Source organism: Cylas formicarius, unplaced genomic scaffold (assembly GCF_029955315.1).
Source record: "Cylas formicarius isolate icCylForm1 unplaced genomic scaffold, icCylForm1.1 PGA_scaffold_9__14_contigs__length_23061073, whole genome shotgun sequence".
Taxonomy (NCBI): Eukaryota; Metazoa; Arthropoda; class Insecta; order Coleoptera; family Brentidae; genus Cylas; species Cylas formicarius.
In genome coordinates, this window is record NW_026844365.1 from 10,883,829 (window position 1) to 10,902,764 (window position 18,936).

Genomic DNA, 18,936 nt, shown 5'->3' on the forward strand with positions numbered 1-18,936 from the left:
ACTCACCGCACGCACGATCGTCGTCGGATCCCAAGGTCAAAGATTAATTAATTTGTTTATGTGTATTCCGTACTTTATTTCGTTTCGCTGTCGGTATCGCAGTTGGCCTGGCACTCACTTGAGCAAACGTCGTTGTTTTCTCAGTAATCTTATCAAAATACGATAAAAATTTCTTGTTGCTAGCTCACCGCTCGGTTAGCCGGCTCAACCATAACAAAATCGGTGTCAACCTTTTCGAGTTGTGGATTCAGAAAAAATGGGTTTATTCAAGTTGGGTTTTGTAGGCTTGATCCTGGGAGGTCTGGCTTACTTATACATCCAAAGCAACAAAGTGGTGCCGGTGCCCAAGTTAGGAGATGTTTGGTGGGGTAAGGGTGACCCTAGCAAGGAAGACAAGGGCATCAAACCTTTTAAGATAGACGTATCCGAATCGGTAAGTTCCCTCTGTAATTCTTGGACATCGTCAACATTTCCCCGCCATCGCGCAGGTCATCAACGATCTCCGCTATCGTCTCGAGCATGCTCCACCGTTCGAACCTCCGTTGGAGGGGGTAGGGCAAAACTATGGAATAAATACGAAACTTTTGGAGAAAATCGTGGCTCACTGGAAAACAAAGTACGACTGGAGCGAGCGACAGAAATTTCTAAACCAGTTCCCCCAGTACACCACTAGTATTCAAGGATTGAAAATCCACTACATCCACGTGAAGCCTAAGGCCGTCCAAGGAGCGCGGGTGGTACCACTGCTTCTGCTGCATGGCTGGCCAGGGTCGGTCAGAGAGTTCTACGAAATCATTCCCCTGTTAACGACACCCCAAAAGGGTAGGAAGGTGGTGTTCGAAATCATCGCACCATCTCTGCCCGGTTACGGGTTCTCCGAGGGCACATCTAAGCCGGGATTGGGCACCCCCGAAATGGCGGTGATTTTTAAGAACCTCATGAAGCGTCTCGGGTTCCAGAAGTATTATATACAAGGAGGCGATTGGGGAGCCCTCATAGTGCAACACATGGCGATCCAGTTCCCCGACCAAGTCCTCGCAGTGCATTCAAATATGTGCAGTAACAACAAGATGGTGTCAAATTTCAAGATTTGGGTTTTGGGTGAGTAGCTAGTAGTTAGCCAAACGACAGGGTGCAATTTACTGCGTTTAGGGTCGCTTTTTCCATCCTTTTTAACCACCGAGCAGGAGCGCGAGTTGTTCTATCCTCCGTCTCAGAAGATATTCACGAACGTCATTCTGCTGGAGATGGGTTACTTCCACATCCAGGCCACCAAACCGGATACAGTAGGTAAGTAACAATCCAAGATACCACCACCCAGATGATGGTGATGGGTTTGATGCTTCAGGTGTGGGATTAAGGGACAGTCCAGTCGGTCTGGCGGCGTATATCATAGAGAAATTCATTACTTGGACGGATTCGACTTGGAAGAACTTGGAGGACGGCGGGCTGACGAAGAAGTTCACCTACGATCAGTTACTGGACAACGTCATGATCTACTGGGTGAGCAGATCTGCCACGACGTCGATGAGATTGTACGCGCAGTTTTTCAGCAAGTCCACATTGGAATTCGATGAGTAAGTCTAGCATAGATGACAGGACAGAGACGACAATATTTGTGTTTTAGGGCACCGGTCACAATTCCAGCCGCGTGCGCTCGTTTTAGAAATGAAATCGTTTTGACTCCCGAATCCGTCTTAAGGGACAAGTACCTCAATTTGACCCAAGTCACGCTTCACCCCGACGGCGGTCATTTTGCTGCGTTCGAGGTACCCGCGTTGCTCGCCAAAGATGTTTACGACTTCGTCGAGACGTTGATTTAATTGGTTTTTGTTATTTTTTTACGAAATAAAAAACCGTTTCTGGTATACGTTTCTATTTATTTCGTTCAACTTACTATGGATTCCTTTGATTGTATACATTCGTATGGTTTAAGGTTTCTTGATAATTCGGCGAGAGCGCATTTCTGCTACTTTAATTATATTGGTAATGATTGAAAATGGTTTCCGAGAAAACGTTAATTTTCCTGATTTTATCTGCGTAATTCTTTTCCAACACAGAATAGGTTTTCAGGGACAAACTTTTACAGTTCTAAAGAGAGAGTAGAATCAAAAAATTTTAAATGAAAGTTCCCAATAACATGTTGGTATTAAATTTCAATTGTCTAAAGCCATAGAGTAAAAAAAATATTTTTTTTTACTCGAAAACCATGAGTCATAGCCAGAGATCAAATTTATACCAAATTAAATGCGAATTTCAAAAATCACTTCATTTTAAGAACCAATGCCTTCAATTTCTGAAAACGGAATGTGCACTAAAAAATGCCTCTTGATTGAAAAAGATATATAAAGTTTGATGAGAAGATCTAAAGTAACATTAAAATTATGATAAAATTTGTTTTTCTTAGAACACCATCTTCTAAAACTTGGTTCTCTCTAAAGATATTTGCCACGGAATTTTATCATGAGACTGATTATTTTTTAGCATTATTTTAAATGTAAATTGCACGTTTCTTATAAGAGCCTTTAGATATATTTTTTAAATCAAGTTGAAAGCGAAATTTTTAAGTTTATTGATGATTTGGTGAAAGCGCGTCGTAGTTTTATATTTAGTTTTTTTCACCAAGACATAGTCTTTAAGGATGCGAATCTTTAGAGCATCAATAGTCTTCTTCTGATGTAAAATATTTATCATTTGTTTACGTACGTGGAGTATGGGCCCTAGATATTTGTAGAAAATCATTTTTTAAAATATTGCTTTGCTTTTACTTGCTAAAAAAAATTTTTTAAAATTTCCATTTACCTTATAATTTGCGCTGAGAGAGAGAGCGAGGGGTGGAGAGAGGGTTGGAGAGAGAGAGAGTGAGAGAGGGTGAGAGGGGTGGAGTAAGGGTTGGAGAGAGAGAGAGAGGGAGCGTGCTTTTTGAGTCAACAAAAAATCAAATTGCCACAGAATATCATTCGATTTTTACTACTTTGGACAATTCAACTTGGAGATTTGTCCATGGCCATGTTAAGTTGGTTTTCTATCTGTTTTATATTCTCTTTTTATAATATTTGTATTTTAATACTTGTAATAACTTCTTCAAGCTTTATTGTTAAGTATAAAATGGTTACAAGATGCTGACTAAGTTTCTGCAATTTTCTGACTTCCCTGCGCGATCGTGACGTTGTCAACTTTAACAAACTAAAAGGCTTCTTGTTTTTATTTGTGTCTTGATTCTTCTGAAGATAATTCTTGAACCTTCCAATGAAAAAAAAACATTTGTTTATTAAAAACAACAGATACGGCTTAAATTAGTTAGGTTATGTTAGCAAACCACCTCCGCGTTTTTCCAAAGGCAATTTCGAACCTTGCGAGAGACCAATTTTGGTTAGTTTACAACAACATCCGATTAGAGCTGTAATCAAGTGTACCGCTCTCACGGAACGCATTCTGCTAGGCACGTTACATTTAAATCTCGAAATACGGTTAACCGCTTGGCGTTGTTTACTCGTACAGTAACTAGATTTCATTCGCGTGCTATTCCACTTTTTTTTGGAAATTTTTACCTACGGCAATAAACAAATTCGAACCGTTGGGAAATCGGATTAATCTGTCAGGCGACACATCGGCGGCGGTGCTTTTTTGGCCCTGACGTCAGAGGAATAGCAACCCTCCATACGTCATCCGTCTGTCTGGCAACCGATGGGATTCGGTGTTATCTGTTGATGAATTGTTCCGGCGGCACATGATGCACCCGCGGGTTGGCTTCGATTTGAAAATAGAAATTGGGGTCAGTGGCGTTACTGGAAAATTTTAAAGTGTAACGAATACTGTACTGATTGTAAACGTCAGAAGTAAAGATAAAGAGCAAAGCTCAAGGGAGAAGATATCGTGTTAAAATGTCATCGCGTCGTGACCAATTGATGCTAATATTCAATTCACAGTAGCAGTCAAAACGTTCATTTGTACAAAACAAATTATGATTAAGAGTGATAAGAAGATTTAGGTTTCAATCTCAAACCATCAAAAATAATTTGGGATCAATATTGACATTCAAGTAGCAATAATAATAATTTATCAACTTAAATTAGTGAGCAATGTGATTAACAAAAGATAATTCGTTCATGAGTGAGAAAAAATACCCAAGCATATAATTGCATGCATACCTACTTTGGTTACATTATCATTAGGGGATCCAACTAATAGTTATGGAAAGGTGCTTTTTTATAGAATTTAATATAAAATAAAAATAAAAGTTAGCATTATAGTTAGTTTGTGTTTAGCTCCCGCTTAGCTATTTCATGTGTTCTGTAGTACTATTACAGTATCTTAGCTGCTAGATTATTAATGACACTAGGTATACAGTTTTCGCTTTTTTTTTCACTTTTTCATATTTCTTGGCCCACTTGTTACTTTCAAAAATCGATGAAATCGAATTTTTCGAAAGTATCTACGCTCGTATAAAAATTTTATATCTCGGTATTGGTAGGTCCTATGGGATCGCCGTTGGTACAGAAATGATCACCGTCGAAAAAAAAAAACTTTTTCCTGTCCGTTCTTCGTTCTTATCTTTTGGTTTTTCCTGAATAACTTTCGAACCGTTGGAGCTACAAAATTTAAATTTGCCTCATTTTTAACCCTCCACAAGGCACGTAAGCCTATTAAAATGACCCTGATCCGGCGCCTATATCCATCTTTTTTTCGCGATTTTCTACTGTTTTTTGGACATTGCTATGAAACACGATAAGTGTCCGAAATTTGAAGCAATCGACTTCGTATTTGGCACATATATGCAGCTTTGCCCCGTGACGGAACCTATTGAAAATGGGGGGGCTGGGGAGTCAGCAAGTATTCTAAAAAAATTAAAAATCGCGTGTGTAAAAACTGAAAAATGTCTTACTTTCTTATATATTGCGATATAGCCCGAATAGATAACAAAAACCTTTGTATTTAAGATTTTTACCTATTGCACAGGGTGTTCCCGATAGTCCATGCTACATGAGAAATGTGTTGAGTGTCCTAAATTTGTAGATATCAACTTCAAATTTAGCAGAGAAGTAAAAGTTCGTGTCCACATTGAAACTGTAGAAATTGGGTGCCATCAAATTTTACCAAGTATTTTTTAATAATTATTGAAATTTTTTTTGGTAAATTTAGCTTCCAGAAAAATAGGTTTTCCTCCATAATCGTTCACCGGACCGGCAAAATTCTTTAGCAGCAAGCGCGGAAGATCCAGTGCAATAACATTTATTTCATGCATTTTTTCGATTGTATACAGGGTTTTTAAATTATAGGCAGAAAATTGTTCTTTTACAGACTCAATGTTAGCCGCAAATCAAAAATCGTAAAAAATTTGGCTAATTATGGCGCACTGCATGGTTTCAGAAAAAACTTATTTTCTCGGAAACCATTTACTATTTACAAGAAATTCTTGGACCAGGAAACGTGGAAGATTCTGGGCTATAACCTCTACTTCGAACATTGTATGAATCATGTACAGGGTGTGTCGGTTATAGGCAAATATCTAAAAGATCCTAAAAATTTTCAATTTTGTGGGTAAATTGTTGATGATAAATGAAAAACCCTTACAGATGCGATAATTTTCGTCAAATATACAGGGCGCGAGATATTTGAAAAAATATCATTCGACAACGCTATTATTGGTGCAAATTTAAATATTTACCGATGTTTGCCGTAACTTTGAAGTTCGAGCAGTTGTGAAGGACACTTTATACAGGGTGTTTGCACAATGAAATTACATCAATTTTGAGAAAGTTCCACAGCGGTCCGCAGGAGCACGATAGAAAATCAATGCATCCCTTTACCACATGAAACCGCGAAGCTCTTCCCTTTTATAATGAAAAGGTGCTTCGCGCTAGCCCTGCCCTGCGACAATTTTTCGAAAGCGATCTTGTTTATATCTGTTGTTAACAATGTAAAAGAATAGATATTAGCTTGAAAAAAAAAATCTAATCAACTTATAGATACAAAAAAATCAGAAAATCAAGGCAGTCTCTGACAATTTCGCAAACTAACCAAAAGTACTAACTTTAAAAACCAAATTTCACGATAGCGGCGTTACATTATATCGAATTCGACCTATTTGAACTTGTTGAATCGACTATAACATTGTAGTGATTACAAATCGCAAGTAACTGGGGCTTAAAGATAATTTTTTTAATAATTTCTAATTTTCAACTATTTCATATGCAAAATGCCGAAAAATCTTGTACATTGTCTGTAAAGCAGTGTTGATTATTTGGTTCGTCACCCACATATTATTCAATCATTACTGAATTTACTAATTATTGTGTTGTACTGAGGTGGCTTTTACTTGATGAAAATCTATTTAAAATAGTTAAATAAGAACAAACGTCTATTACTGAATCTCAAGGTTTTAAAACATTAACATACACAGGAGAACCTAGTAATAAAGTTTGAGATCATCTCTAGAAATGTGACCTCAAAATTGCTTTTAAAACTATAACACCTTAGGAAAATTTGTTAAAAACAATAAATCTAAATCTAATAGATCCCAGAATTCTGGAGTCTATAGATTAAATTGCGGATCATGTTCTAAGATTTATATTGGACAAACTTTTGCAAAAAACGTATCAATGAACATTGACGAACATTTAAAAACAATAGTTCAGATTCTAATTACGCTATACATTTAAATTTAGAAAAACACAATTTTGACGGCAATTTCGATATTTTACACACTGTTTCAAAATGTAGAAAATTAAATTTACTAGAAGCTATGGAGATTAATAAGATGAGATTTAATGACCAACTGGATTTGAATGGATCCCCCCCATTAAGTAATTTCTATCTGTTTTGTATTTATAAACATCGGTACCGTTTGATATTCGCATTTGATAAAGGCACGGTGTTGACGAAACAGCTGTCATTTAAATATATTTCTGTGAAAATCTGAACAACGTTTGTTGTTATTTAACTAATTATTGTGTTCCCTTATTCTACGCTCATTCCCTTGAATTAAGAGAACATATTTAAAAACACCTGAAATAGTATATTATGCAACAAGTGCGGTAAACGGCATTTGACTCACTACTTCATTTGACACGAGCAGAGCGAGTTTTTAATAAACGAGTGAGTTAAGAAGTTTACCGAACGTGTTGCATACTTTTTCTACGACCGTTAGTTTTTGGGAACATTTTCGCAAAACAACATTAATACATTGACTGACATGACAAACGTCAAAATTCAAAGAGTGGTAAATATCTCCGAAAACATCCGATTGCTTGCAAAAGCCGTGCGGTAAAATCCTGGAAATGTCCGAAGTGGCTCCAATTCGTGGGAAACGACACTGACGGATCGGTGCGTAATTAGGTATTTTACAGACGGGAGTAGAAAAAAATATTTTCGGCGATTGTTATTGCGTATTTGCCTATTAAACAACTACGCCGCTGGCAACCAATTTGTATTGCCTATCTGGGTTCTCGGTTTTAGACATACGCAAACAGATGCGAGCGCAGCTGTTAATTAAGAAGATTGCCCTTTGACACCCCGAGATACCCCATAAGCGCGGATAGGAAATTCTACTACGTCTATTTTAAAAACTTTCACCGAAAGGCCAGCAATCTGAACCGATTCGGATAAACGTGGGCCAGGTCCCCCGAGATTTTGGTATTAGCTTTGTCACTTTTAATAAATAATAAAATGTGGAGGTTTTTCCTCGAAATAACCAATACAACTGCACGTTTTGAACGTAATACTTACATTACTCTGCTGCTCTGGGTAACAAGTTAAGTAAGGTCCGAAAACTTGTTTTTTCTACTCTCGTCTGTAAAACACCTAATTATACACCGATCTAGCCTGCGGAAAGCGTCACTTTACCATGTCAGTTTCGTTACCCACGGATCCGAGCTACTTCGGACATTTGCGGGATTTTACCGCACGGGTTTGGAAGCAATCGTATGTTTTCGGAGATATTTCCCACGCCTTGAATTGTCAATTCTGACGGTCATGTTAGTGAATGTATTCGTGTCGTTTTGCGAAAATATACCCAAAAACTAACGGTCGTAGAAAAAGTATAGTATGCAACAAGTTCGGTAAACTTTTTAAGTCACTAGTTTATTAAATACTCGCTCCGCTGCCCTCCGTTCGTGTCACATAAACTCGTGAGTCAAATGCCATTTACCCCACTTGTTGCTTGAACAGACGTTTTTGCCAACACTATTATAAAACATACACATTTTTCTATTCCTCTTTCGCGTTCCTACAGCCGAAATTAAATTTCTTGGAGTGTGAAAAAAATATGTATAGAATTTCTGTAGCATCATTTATAATCAACTGCTATGTTAATGCGGTGAGGTATAATTGTCATTCGATTTTAAAAAATTAACCAGATAATAACTAAAATGTGAGTATGTTTATTCCAAAATGAGTCAAAGTTACAACATAAGATTCGTAAATCATTTGCTTTATGTCTTAAGTAGTTTCCTTTAAAGAAGGCTAATTAAATATGAAGTTGTGCTGAGGACTTGATAGTGACATCATCTCCCCTGAAAATGAATCAGAATAAATTCTTTCTGTTCTATGTTCTTAAATTTGTATAAACAAATCAAAAATTTATACTTTAAACGTGTCCCCGAATAGTTCAGTCGTGATAGTTTCAAATACACAAATGAAACTTTCACAAACGACTTCACAACAAAACTTACTGTGTTTGACATTTGCCGCAGACAGACATTTGACTTTAGATAGTTCAAAGGCTCCTTGATTATAATTGAATAAAATTGTTAATATTGGGTTTTTATTTTATATTCGGAAGTAAATAGTATATTATGCAACAAGTGTGGTAAACGCCATTTGACTTACGAGTTTATTTGACACGAGCGGAGCGCAGCGGAGCGCAGCGGAGCGAGTTTTTAATAAACGAGTGAGTTAAAAAGTTTACCGAACGTGTTGCATACTATACTTTTTCTACGACCGTTAGTTTTTGGTTACATTTTCGCAAAACAACACGAATACATTCACTGACATGACCGTCAGAATTGACAAACGTCAAAATTCAAAGCGTGGGAAATATCTCCGAAAACATCCGATTGCTCCCAAATCCGTGCGGTAAAATCTCGGATTCACGGGAAATGAAACTGACGTGGCAAAGTGACGCTTCCCGCACGCTAGATCGGTGGGTAATTAGGTTATTTTACAGACGGGAGTAGAAAAAAGATTTTTCGCTTTAAATTGACAAGACGTGTATTTGTGAGGTCACAGCAAAAAAAATCTCTATTGACAAACGAAGGCCGTTCGACCCGCATATAAATGTTAAAATTGAAAGGACCAAACAAGCGAGCAGAGCAATAAATATCCGGGCAGTAAATCATATTCATAAACGGCTTAATTGTTCGTAAATCTTGGCTGAAGCTAGAGTCGTAAAAGTAAATGCGGGCAATTAAACGACCCGAAGAATAACAGGAAAAGTTATTCGTCAAAATTTTCGGCTTAGAACGCAAAACAAGCCTTACGGAACGCTGTCTATGCGTCGCGAGAGAACGAGTTTGTTGCAGGTGGGTCTTTGATGTACATAAAAAGCAAAACAGTCGATTTCTCGAGAACCCACTGCTTTCTTCGACGCCAGACGTATGGACCACAAAGAAGAAATCAAACGTATGCGGGTTGGCGATGCGATCAGTTAGTTCGATAGAAAAAAAACTACGGCAAAACGATAGGGGGTGGAGGGCCGCCATTTTTTTTTCGTTACGAACGTCGGACGTGCAGTTTAATAGAATATCTTATTCAGATTAATTTATATTGTAGTCCACTCGTTTTTGAGAGTTGGAAATTTGTATATAATTTCAATAGTGCCACGACGGACTTCAACAACAATAATTATTTACAACTTAAAGTAGAACAATAACACTAGAAATAACAAGGCACACTAAAGCAAAAATATCTTTAACTACTCTAAATACTGGTGTATGTGACCACCATTTACCCGAACGCATTTCTCATGCACTCCATTTAGTAACGCTTCCGGATTGTCTCCTAACTGATTTTTTATGTGTACCCGAAAGAAAAAATCCATTAAATTTAAGTCAGGGCTGTTCGCTGGCCAATCCATAGTTCCGCCGTTCCCTATCCAACCATTGGGATATTCCACGTTAAGAAAATTTTTAACTTGCACAACATTGTGAGGAGAGGCACCGTCTTGCTGCCATATCATCATCAGCGTTGATATATTTAGGGGTAAATCTTATATATATTGTTCTATTTGGTGCTCTAAGAGATTTTAATCTATAAATATCGAACCCAAAATATGCCCATCTATGACACCACATCATACATTGATGGTACCCCTGGGTTTTTATTTCGTGTATTTGTCTAGTATTATTTAAAAACCAATATCGCGTATTTTGTCTATTACAACCCTTTCCTGTAGTGAACGAACTTTTATCAGAACATAAAATGTTTTTCAAAAAATTATTATTTGTATTATGTGGATTTTTGTGAGTGGATTGGTCCCCGAGAAATACCTGTCTCTTCATATACTCTAGTATATGATATCCCTCCTTTCACGGATGCTAAATTCGCGAAAAACCATTTTAACAATAATGACATTGACAATAATTCAACCATCAACGTTGTTTACTAATATGTCAAACATAAACATATTTTTATTTGTTTATTTATTTAATTTTAATTTTATTTAATAGAAAGTGTGTTACATCATTGTAATCGGAATAAGATATTATATTTAAAAAAATAAGATGTCAGAAAATTGATAGTGATATCCGTCACTTGGAAAAAACTTGGCTACTAACCCTACATTTTGCTTTTTTGTTTACCTTGATATCTCTAAAAACAAAATAAGTTACAGCCAATTAAAATGTTATCACGGTACACCCTTGTAAAAATCGTTCTTTATGGTTCGATTTTGTTACTTTTTTTGGTTGGTTTTTTGTGTGTTTGTTAAAGTCATGACCAACCGAGACTAATTAACATTAGATTTTTTTTTTAAAATAGCGAATTCTTATTCAGGAGTACTTAGAACCCAACGATACCAATTTTTATAATCTTTTAATGCAGGGTGATTGAAATATCGCTTGCGTTCCGCTTAAGGCTGTACATCGTTGTAAAATCTTTGATTACTTTTGATCTCTTTTTATAATCTTTTAATGCAGGGTGATTGAAATATCGCTTGCGTTCCGCTTAAGGCTGTACATCGTTGTAAAATCTTTGATTACTTTTGATCTCTTAAAAACGGACTAAAACCTTATGTTTCTTATTACATCAACCCGAAATCATGTCTAACTGGGACTAGTTTTTGATGTCAAATATCGAGAAGGATTTCTTTAAGAATAATGAGAATTCTTATTCAAGACTACATAAAACCTAACTATACTAATTTCCATGAAGTTGGAATACATGATGCTCGAAATATCGCAGGTACCTCGCTTAAGCAGTTTTTTATAGTTCCATTTCGATAATTCTTTTTTGTTGGATAGATTTCACTGAAAGTCACTAATGAATTTCTCAAAATTAAATATAATTAACTCACTAACTTATATTTTAATTTTGTTTACATATTTAGACTTAAGTCGATGCAATATGAAGAAACCGTTTCATTTCTCTTTAGTAAGATCTATCCAGCAAAAAGGGAATTATCAAAATCAAATTTATCAAATCAAAATTATCAAATAGTACTTCTCTTCTCTCTCTTTTGTTAAATAGTCTCAGTTGGCCATGACTTTAGGTTGAAGCAAAACAAGGTTTTAGTGCATTTTTTAGAGACCTATCTAACCAAAAAAATTATCAAAATCAAACAATAAACAAAGATTTTACAAAGGTATAGGGTGTAAAGTTCTTAAGTGTATAAGTTCGTAAGTATATAAGTTCTTAATATACTAGGTGTTTCAAATTTACATTATTTTTTACCACACAATATAATACAAATGTACAAATTGTACAAACAACAGACAAAAGGATACGAATAGACTAGCTATCTTAAAAAAAAAAAAAAACAAAAAACAATTATAAAACTTGGCAATCAGTTGAATACATCTTTTACACATTTCTTAACTCAGTAGATGATTTTTTTTAAATGTATTGTTTAAACACTGTATTTTAATGTGATATGACGTGCTTAATATACCCATATATGTGTTATATGTAGTATCGAAAAGCGAAATAAATATCTATCTATCTATCTATCTATCTATCTTAAAGCTACAAATACAGAGGGAAAGATAACGTAACATTTAATTCAGTGTGGAAGGCACTAAGAAAATGATCCTGTAAATATAAAAGTCGAAAATTTCCCAGAGAGAATACTGAGCCTAGCAATTTTTTTACTTTAAATTAGAGTACATTTTTCATGACAAATTGTTTAAAAAATGTATTTTTTTCATAAAAAAATTAATATGGGAACTATATATATACATATATATATATATATATATATATATATATATATATATATATATATATATATATATATATATATATATATATATATATATATATATATATATATATATATATATATATATATATATATATATATATATATATATATATATATATATATATATATATATATATATATATATATATATATATATATATATATATATATATATATATATATATAAGAAATCGGGGGTAAAATAAGTGAGTCCACAGAAAATATATTTTTTAAACTTTTTTGACTGAACCAAAGGCAGTTGTGGTCTAAATTTCATTTAGGCGTCGTCAACCATTCCAAAAATAAAAAAATGCAATTTTGTGGCACTGCTTTTAGAAGGATGTTACACATGGATGTTAACCTAACAGTACTAACAATATGTAATTTAATTTCTAAATTCATCTAATCTAATTCCTAAATTAGCGTTTTTTTTCTTTATTGAAACACCCTGTATTGTGTGGAGTCTAGTGTTTTTCTTTCAACAAACGTTTCAAAATTTTTGACAAATAAAAATTTTATTTAAACTTCTCAATAAAGACATATGTCATAACGTTGTAATGGAATTTTATGCGCTGCAAATCTTTCAATCTTACCAGTTTCCGAACTCTATTTTTCCATATTAACTTCGTCTCTGTGGCAACCATCACCTATGCGTTTGGTCGATAACTACTGACAAGAAGCATAGAGCATAGAAACAGGTCACTCCGTGTCACTTTCTGGCATCGATTATCCCCTTCGGTGCTTCACAATGGCAGACCCGGAGCCCCAAAAGCCGGAATCCCTACCTGACCAATACCAGATCGAGTCGGAAACGACCATCACTCTAACCAAATTGCCGAAACTAACCAGAGCTCACATACCGGCCAGAAAAAAGAAGGTACAATTCAGCAAGCCGGTTTCCAAGCTTAAGAAAAGGTATTTTACGGCTGGCGTAGATTTGGATGATGCAGAGATCAAAGATTTGCGTCAGGTAAGAACTACTAAATAACTAATTTGAGGATACGCACTGGCTGATGTTCAAGGAACCGTCCCCCTTTGAATATCCTAAAGATTTGGAAGTATTTGCTCATAAAGTAATGACGAAAGCCTGGAGGAACGATGTCCGGATCAACGAGCTTCACATGAAATGCTTTCAAAAGCCCAGCCACAGAGGAAGGCACAAGAAGGACCTCCTGGCCAGGCTCTACGTGGAAGATCCTCCCAAGGACAGCATGAAGACAATCCTCGACATTGATCCGGAATATTACAAAGCGGTCGAAGGTATTCTAAGAGGAGACTATGTGATAGCAGCTAATAGTCGCTTGCAGGAAGGCCGATACCAGATAAGTTGGACATCAAGCAATATATCAACACGGTGAGGGATTCGTTGAGGACGAGGATTATAAACGGATACAGGGAAGACGACATCATGTTGATCGAGGAAAACCTCTTGCTGGAGCAAAAGATTATCGACTCGGTCAAGGAAAATTACGAGAAGTATGTAAACGTTTTTGAGGAGTTCCTCTACCGCGATCACACGTCGGCCACGCAGCTGCTGCAGGTAAATTTGGCCGGCAACAGAGTACTGAGGAATTCTTCCGCTGTTGGTTTGTAGGATTCAGACAGAGCTGCGGCCGATGCGTATCAAAAGTACGAAGAGTACAAAGAGGTGGCCAACAAATTCGCCGCTCTGAGATCCGCTTTATACAATACAGAAGAAAAATGGCGGGGCTGCTTGATGTACGAAAAGTTCCTGTTCTTGGTCAGTCCGTTCGCTTGGAGGACCGAAAGAATGAAAAGATCGAAGAGGTTGTCCGTGTATAAAACCGATGACGACACCGACGAGAACATTTTCGGAAAGTACCAACTTACGAAAGAAGACGAGGAGATGTCTTTAGAAGAGCTGCTGATGCGATTCGAACAAGAATGTATGGAGGACGAGGCTCCGGAGCTCTACTTTACCGATCCGGAGCAGCTCGCCGACGTGTTCAGGTTTATGGAAATGCAGAATCTGAACTCGCTGCTGCACTCGGAAGAACTGGCACTGCCGCTCGAGCAAATTAAAGAGGGGATGAGCAGGGCGGAAGAGATGTTCGACGAAGAGATTCGTAACTTGCGGGAAATCGTCGACAGACTCGAGGAAGGCATATTGTACGGTATCTCCGTGCCGAAACGAACGCCTGTAGGTTTCTTTCCAGATGGGAGGAGGATCGCGCCAAATACTTGGAAGAACTTGCCCTAAATTTGATCAATAACGAGTTCAAGAAACTGATAGTCGACGATGAGGTGCTGAATCTGCACGTGTTCGTCGAGGACGTGTACGAAACGCGGATAGGACCTAATGACGCTAACCTCAGCATGGTGGAAATGATGAACGCAGTGGAAGCCAAGTACAGAAGCGAACTGCTCTCTCTGGACATGGTGAGAGGGGGGGTAGGGTCCAAATGGAAATATTGCAGGGGGTTTGCAGGTGCCCGCTGAGGAAGTCGCGGTATTGGAAGGCAGCTACTACCTAGAGCAGATGACGGTGATGCGGCTTGCGGAGAAGGCCGCCAAGCAATACCAAGAGCTCGAGCAGATCACCCGCAAGCTTAACAAAGCGTTCGCGGAGCCGTACGTGAAACCGCGCGGCAAGGGTATGCTAATTCCTCCCTAACGTACACACGGACAACGTTTCGGATCATTAAACGCGGGCGTGTTACGAATATTTCATTTCCCGGGGGATCATTGTCGTTTTATGGCGGCATCAGCGATTCGTAATCTGACCTAGTTTCCGGTCCGTCGAGATCTTCTTTAGCTATTCGATTACGGGGGGAATTTTCAGGGCTCGTTTGACATGCAAAGCGTAGCTTGTTTGGAGTAAGGCTGGCGCTGTTGTCACCGTTTTTGAATGTCGAGGAGGATTAAAGCTCAATGGGCATTGTTTTTTCTTCCGTTTTTAGAGCCCAAGAAGCGCTCGCCGCCGGTGGCGCACCGATCGCGCCAAGTGGCTCCCCCTAGGGAGCTAACGGACAGCGAGAGGGAGTACCTGGAATATTTTACGGAATTCTGCTCGCATACAGACGACCCGAAGGAGTACGGCATCGACGTTTTCGATAAGAACAAGAAAAACGAAGTCGAAATAGTGAAAAATTATGGCTAATTTGGGCTAATAAAATCTGATTTAGGCGAACAGAAGGGTGTGCGGCAACCCGCCCACTGTTTTCTTTGAAAAATTCAGTCGCAGGTTATACCTTTTGATATTGGGTCCATTTATGTACCTCCATTATGCATCCTAAACACTGATAACTGATACAACAAAAGCGTGTACGTAGAATTTTGGTTAGAACAATGCGTGAGTTAGGCTTAATATGTATCCCATACAAATGATAACGTATTATTGGATAATAAGTTTGATTGTAGAATTCTGAGCTCAAAAATTTATATTGTGAAACCTGTTTTTTGATATGATGAAATTCCTCTTTTTTTGTGATTGTGAATGAAAATTTAATTTATTTAATTGGGTCCTTTTTGGCCTTTAACTGATCGACCAGACTCACCAACGGTGTGTAGATACAGGCCAAGAAGTTTCGTTGGTTCGTGTGCCTTTTTGTTCCACGTAGATGCTTTTTTTAGCTTGTCTGTTTTGAACCATAAATTGGACACATGAAATATCAGTGTCAAACACTAAACTGGATCATGAAGGAATGACCTTGATAATGGTTTGACTGGTTACTGCCCACTAAAGAAACACCTTACCCCAATGAGGACACAAACTAGAATTACATTGAATGTAGCCAAGACAAGAACATAATTATAGAACGAGTTAGACGCTTAGGCAAAGAGAAAATCCTCCTCTCAAACTTGTGATCCTTAACCTCAAATATATCCGGTTCAACTTATCACATCTCACACGTCAACAAAAGCTCAGTATGATCCATTTTTATGATGGAAGGAGAAGTTTGAAAAATAGACTCAATATTATTCATTGCTATTATGAAGGTTAGGATAAGAGTAAATCATTCCTTCAAAATCTCTCTCCCTCTCTCTCTTTCTCTGAAATCTAAAATGTGTAACAACAGGTTCAGTATAGTCCATTACTATTATGGAGAAAGTTAGTGTGTGGAGTAACCAATTACTATCATCCTACATTCAGTTTTTATGTCTATGGTAACATCGTCGTAACACACACTGAAAGTTTTGACATTTTCAAGCGTGGACTTGATTGATTGAAACAAATCATGGAAAATCCACGAGCAAACCTGTTCAAAAATTTGTTTATGTTGAGTACCGGTTTCGACAGGGTATAACGTATAACATAGGTAATCAGGTCAAAAATATATACGAGTCATGGAGGTCTGTAAAAGACCCCCTTTGGGACAATATTTTCATTTTCATTTTTTAAAAAGTCTTGAGCACGTCATACTACTATTCAGACGTCAAGGGTGTGCCACAAGGTGGCGTCGGGGGACCAGTTTGATTGGAATCGACGTTCGGGTTTCACCGATAATGTTTTCGTACGACTTTCACGCGGCGACAAACTTTTCCCGTCATTTTAGCCCATATGGCGCGCGAAAACAAAGTCGTCATTTTGTTTTCGTCGTCCCGTATAAATAGATCGAAACCTGAGAGCCGGCGGGCCTAAAACGGGCAGATGTTTCAAAATTTATCGCCGATGCAACTACGGGGCGGACATTTTTACAGGTAAGTAGGCAGAAAAAGGCCGCTTTCTCACAGAGCCGAGTGCGTTCACATCGTCCTCTTACCAGATTCGGATAATCGGTGTCGTTTATAAGCAATTTCGTTTAATAAAAATAGCCCAAAACGCAATTTTCTTTAAGGGTGTGTCAATACCGAAGGGAATAATTTTCAGACAAAAGATTGATATAGACATATATCCTAGACGTCTTAGCATTCGGTGGTAAAGTTTTACGAAAAAAAAAAAATCTAGTGTTTTTAATATTATTTAAAAGATGGAGATATATTTCTAAAATTTGCCAGTTGAACTTAGTACTTTTTGTTAACCAAGGATTTTTTTAGAAGTCTGCCGTGATTGGGAACGCATGTTTTTGGCAGTACCATCTTTTCCAGTAATTATTTTCTTTGGATAATGTGGTCTGTATGAATCTTTTGAGTTACATTTCGTTAAAACACTGGATAATCAGCTTTGTCTATGTCTATATGTACTTACATCGATCCTACTGAACAATAAGGAGACATGGCGGAGATAGATGGCACGACTTACACCACACAAATGCTTCCAAATCAATTATTGGAAATAGTAAGAAAACTAGAAATAAAAACAATAATAAAGACTGTTTGTTATTTGGAGTAAACGGGGCTAATGTGACCAATAGAAACTAAGCGATAGGGCGGAAAGATAATTTATTTAGGTTCGAATAAATTTGAGGTTATAAACATCAATGTTAAATCATTATACATTGTGTTTTCGTTAAGTTAAATTAATTTTTTCTACTCCCATCGGTACAATACCTAATTAGGCACCGATCTAATGTGCGGGAAGCGTCACTTTTCCACGTCAGTTTCGTTTCCCATGAATTGGAGCCACTTAAGATATTTCCGGAATTTTACCGCATGGATTTGGGAGCAATCGGATGTTTTTCGAGATATTTCCCACGCTTTGAATTTTGACGGTCATGTCAGTGAATGTATTCGTGTTGTTTTGCGAAAATGTACCCAAAAACTAACGGTCGTAGAAAAAGTATAGAATGTAACACGTTCGGTAAACGGCATTTGACTCACGAGTTTATTTGACACGAGCGGAGCGAGTGTTTAATAAACGAGTTTACCGAACGTGTTGAATACTATACTTTTTCTATGACCGTTAGTTTATTGATAATTCTTTGCAAAACAACATAAATACATGCACTAACATGACCGTCAGAATTGACAAACGTCAAAATTCAAAGCGTGAGAAATATCTCCAAAACATCCGATTGCTCCCAAATCCATGCGGTAAAATCCCGGAAATATCCGAAGTGGCTCGAATTCATGGGAAACGAAACTGACGTGGAAAAGTGACGCTTCCCGCACATTAGATCGGTGGGTAATTAGGTATTTTACCGATGGGAGTAGAAAATATACTATTTTGCAATTTTTAGAAAATTTTCTATCAACAATGGTACGGATGTACCTCAACAGTGTTGATTCTAAGACATACGTTGATATTACATTTTTTTATTGAAATACATTCACGAATTATACCGTTCAGTTCGTGACACAATATTAAGGAACACCCTGTATTTTTTATACAGGGTGTTTTTAAATTACGCGGCCAAAGTTCGGAAGGTGATTGTTAAACAAATAGTACATAGGAATATAGGAAATGCTTTGTAATTGGGTGCAGGATACCAAAATTTCAAGAAATATATGGTTTTTCATGCAATTTTTGAAAAATAATTTGCGGATTTTGCTGAAATTTAGTGGAGCCCTCAAACTAGCAAACTTAAAACCACTCTCTATGAAATTAAGCCCCAATCAATTGTAGTTCTTAAAGTTTAGTTATTTAACTTTGCTTTTCAATTTTTATAGTGAATCTA

General features: G+C 37.1%; 2 protein-coding genes across 2 annotated transcripts; both read left to right on the forward strand.

Annotated features, from left to right (window-relative positions):
• The first annotated feature begins 82 nt into the window (after window positions 1-82).
• Window positions 83-1,868, forward strand: LOC132707104 (juvenile hormone epoxide hydrolase 1-like). Its single transcript, XM_060678791.1, has 5 exons — window positions 83-433; window positions 489-1,101; window positions 1,153-1,290; window positions 1,349-1,577; window positions 1,628-1,868. The coding sequence occupies exons 1-5, from the start codon at window positions 257-259 to the stop codon at window positions 1,821-1,823; spliced, it is 1,353 nt and encodes a 450-aa protein (XP_060534774.1). The 5' UTR covers window positions 83-256; the 3' UTR covers window positions 1,824-1,868.
• An 11,230-nt stretch (window positions 1,869-13,098) lies between these two features.
• On the forward strand, window positions 13,099-15,561 carry LOC132707519 (cilia- and flagella-associated protein 100-like). Its single transcript, XM_060679411.1, has 7 exons — window positions 13,099-13,388; window positions 13,441-13,678; window positions 13,726-13,958; window positions 14,013-14,548; window positions 14,596-14,818; window positions 14,868-15,033; window positions 15,340-15,561. The coding sequence occupies exons 1-7, from the start codon at window positions 13,167-13,169 to the stop codon at window positions 15,537-15,539; spliced, it is 1,818 nt and encodes a 605-aa protein (XP_060535394.1). The 5' UTR covers window positions 13,099-13,166; the 3' UTR covers window positions 15,540-15,561.
• The last annotated feature ends 3,375 nt before the right edge of the window (window positions 15,562-18,936 follow it).

Bases quoted from the DNA above. Each gene is read 5' to 3' on its own strand.
- LOC132707519 (XM_060679411.1), top strand. From the start codon at position 13,167: ATGGCAGACCCGGAGCCCCAAAAGCCGGAATCCCTACCTGACCAATAC. The intron at 13,679-13,725 runs GTATTCTAAGAG...AGTCGCTTGCAG, and splicing joins ATATTACAAAGCGGTCGAAG to GAAGGCCGATACCAGATAAG. The intron at 14,549-14,595 runs GTACGGTATCTC...GTTTCTTTCCAG, and splicing joins AGACTCGAGGAAGGCATATT to ATGGGAGGAGGATCGCGCCA.
- LOC132707104 (XM_060678791.1), top strand. From the start codon at position 257: ATGGGTTTATTCAAGTTGGGTTTTGTAGGCTTGATCCTGGGAGGTCTG. The intron at 434-488 runs GTAAGTTCCCTC...GCCATCGCGCAG, and splicing joins AGATAGACGTATCCGAATCG to GTCATCAACGATCTCCGCTA. The intron at 1,578-1,627 runs GTAAGTCTAGCA...TTTGTGTTTTAG, and splicing joins TCCACATTGGAATTCGATGA to GGCACCGGTCACAATTCCAG.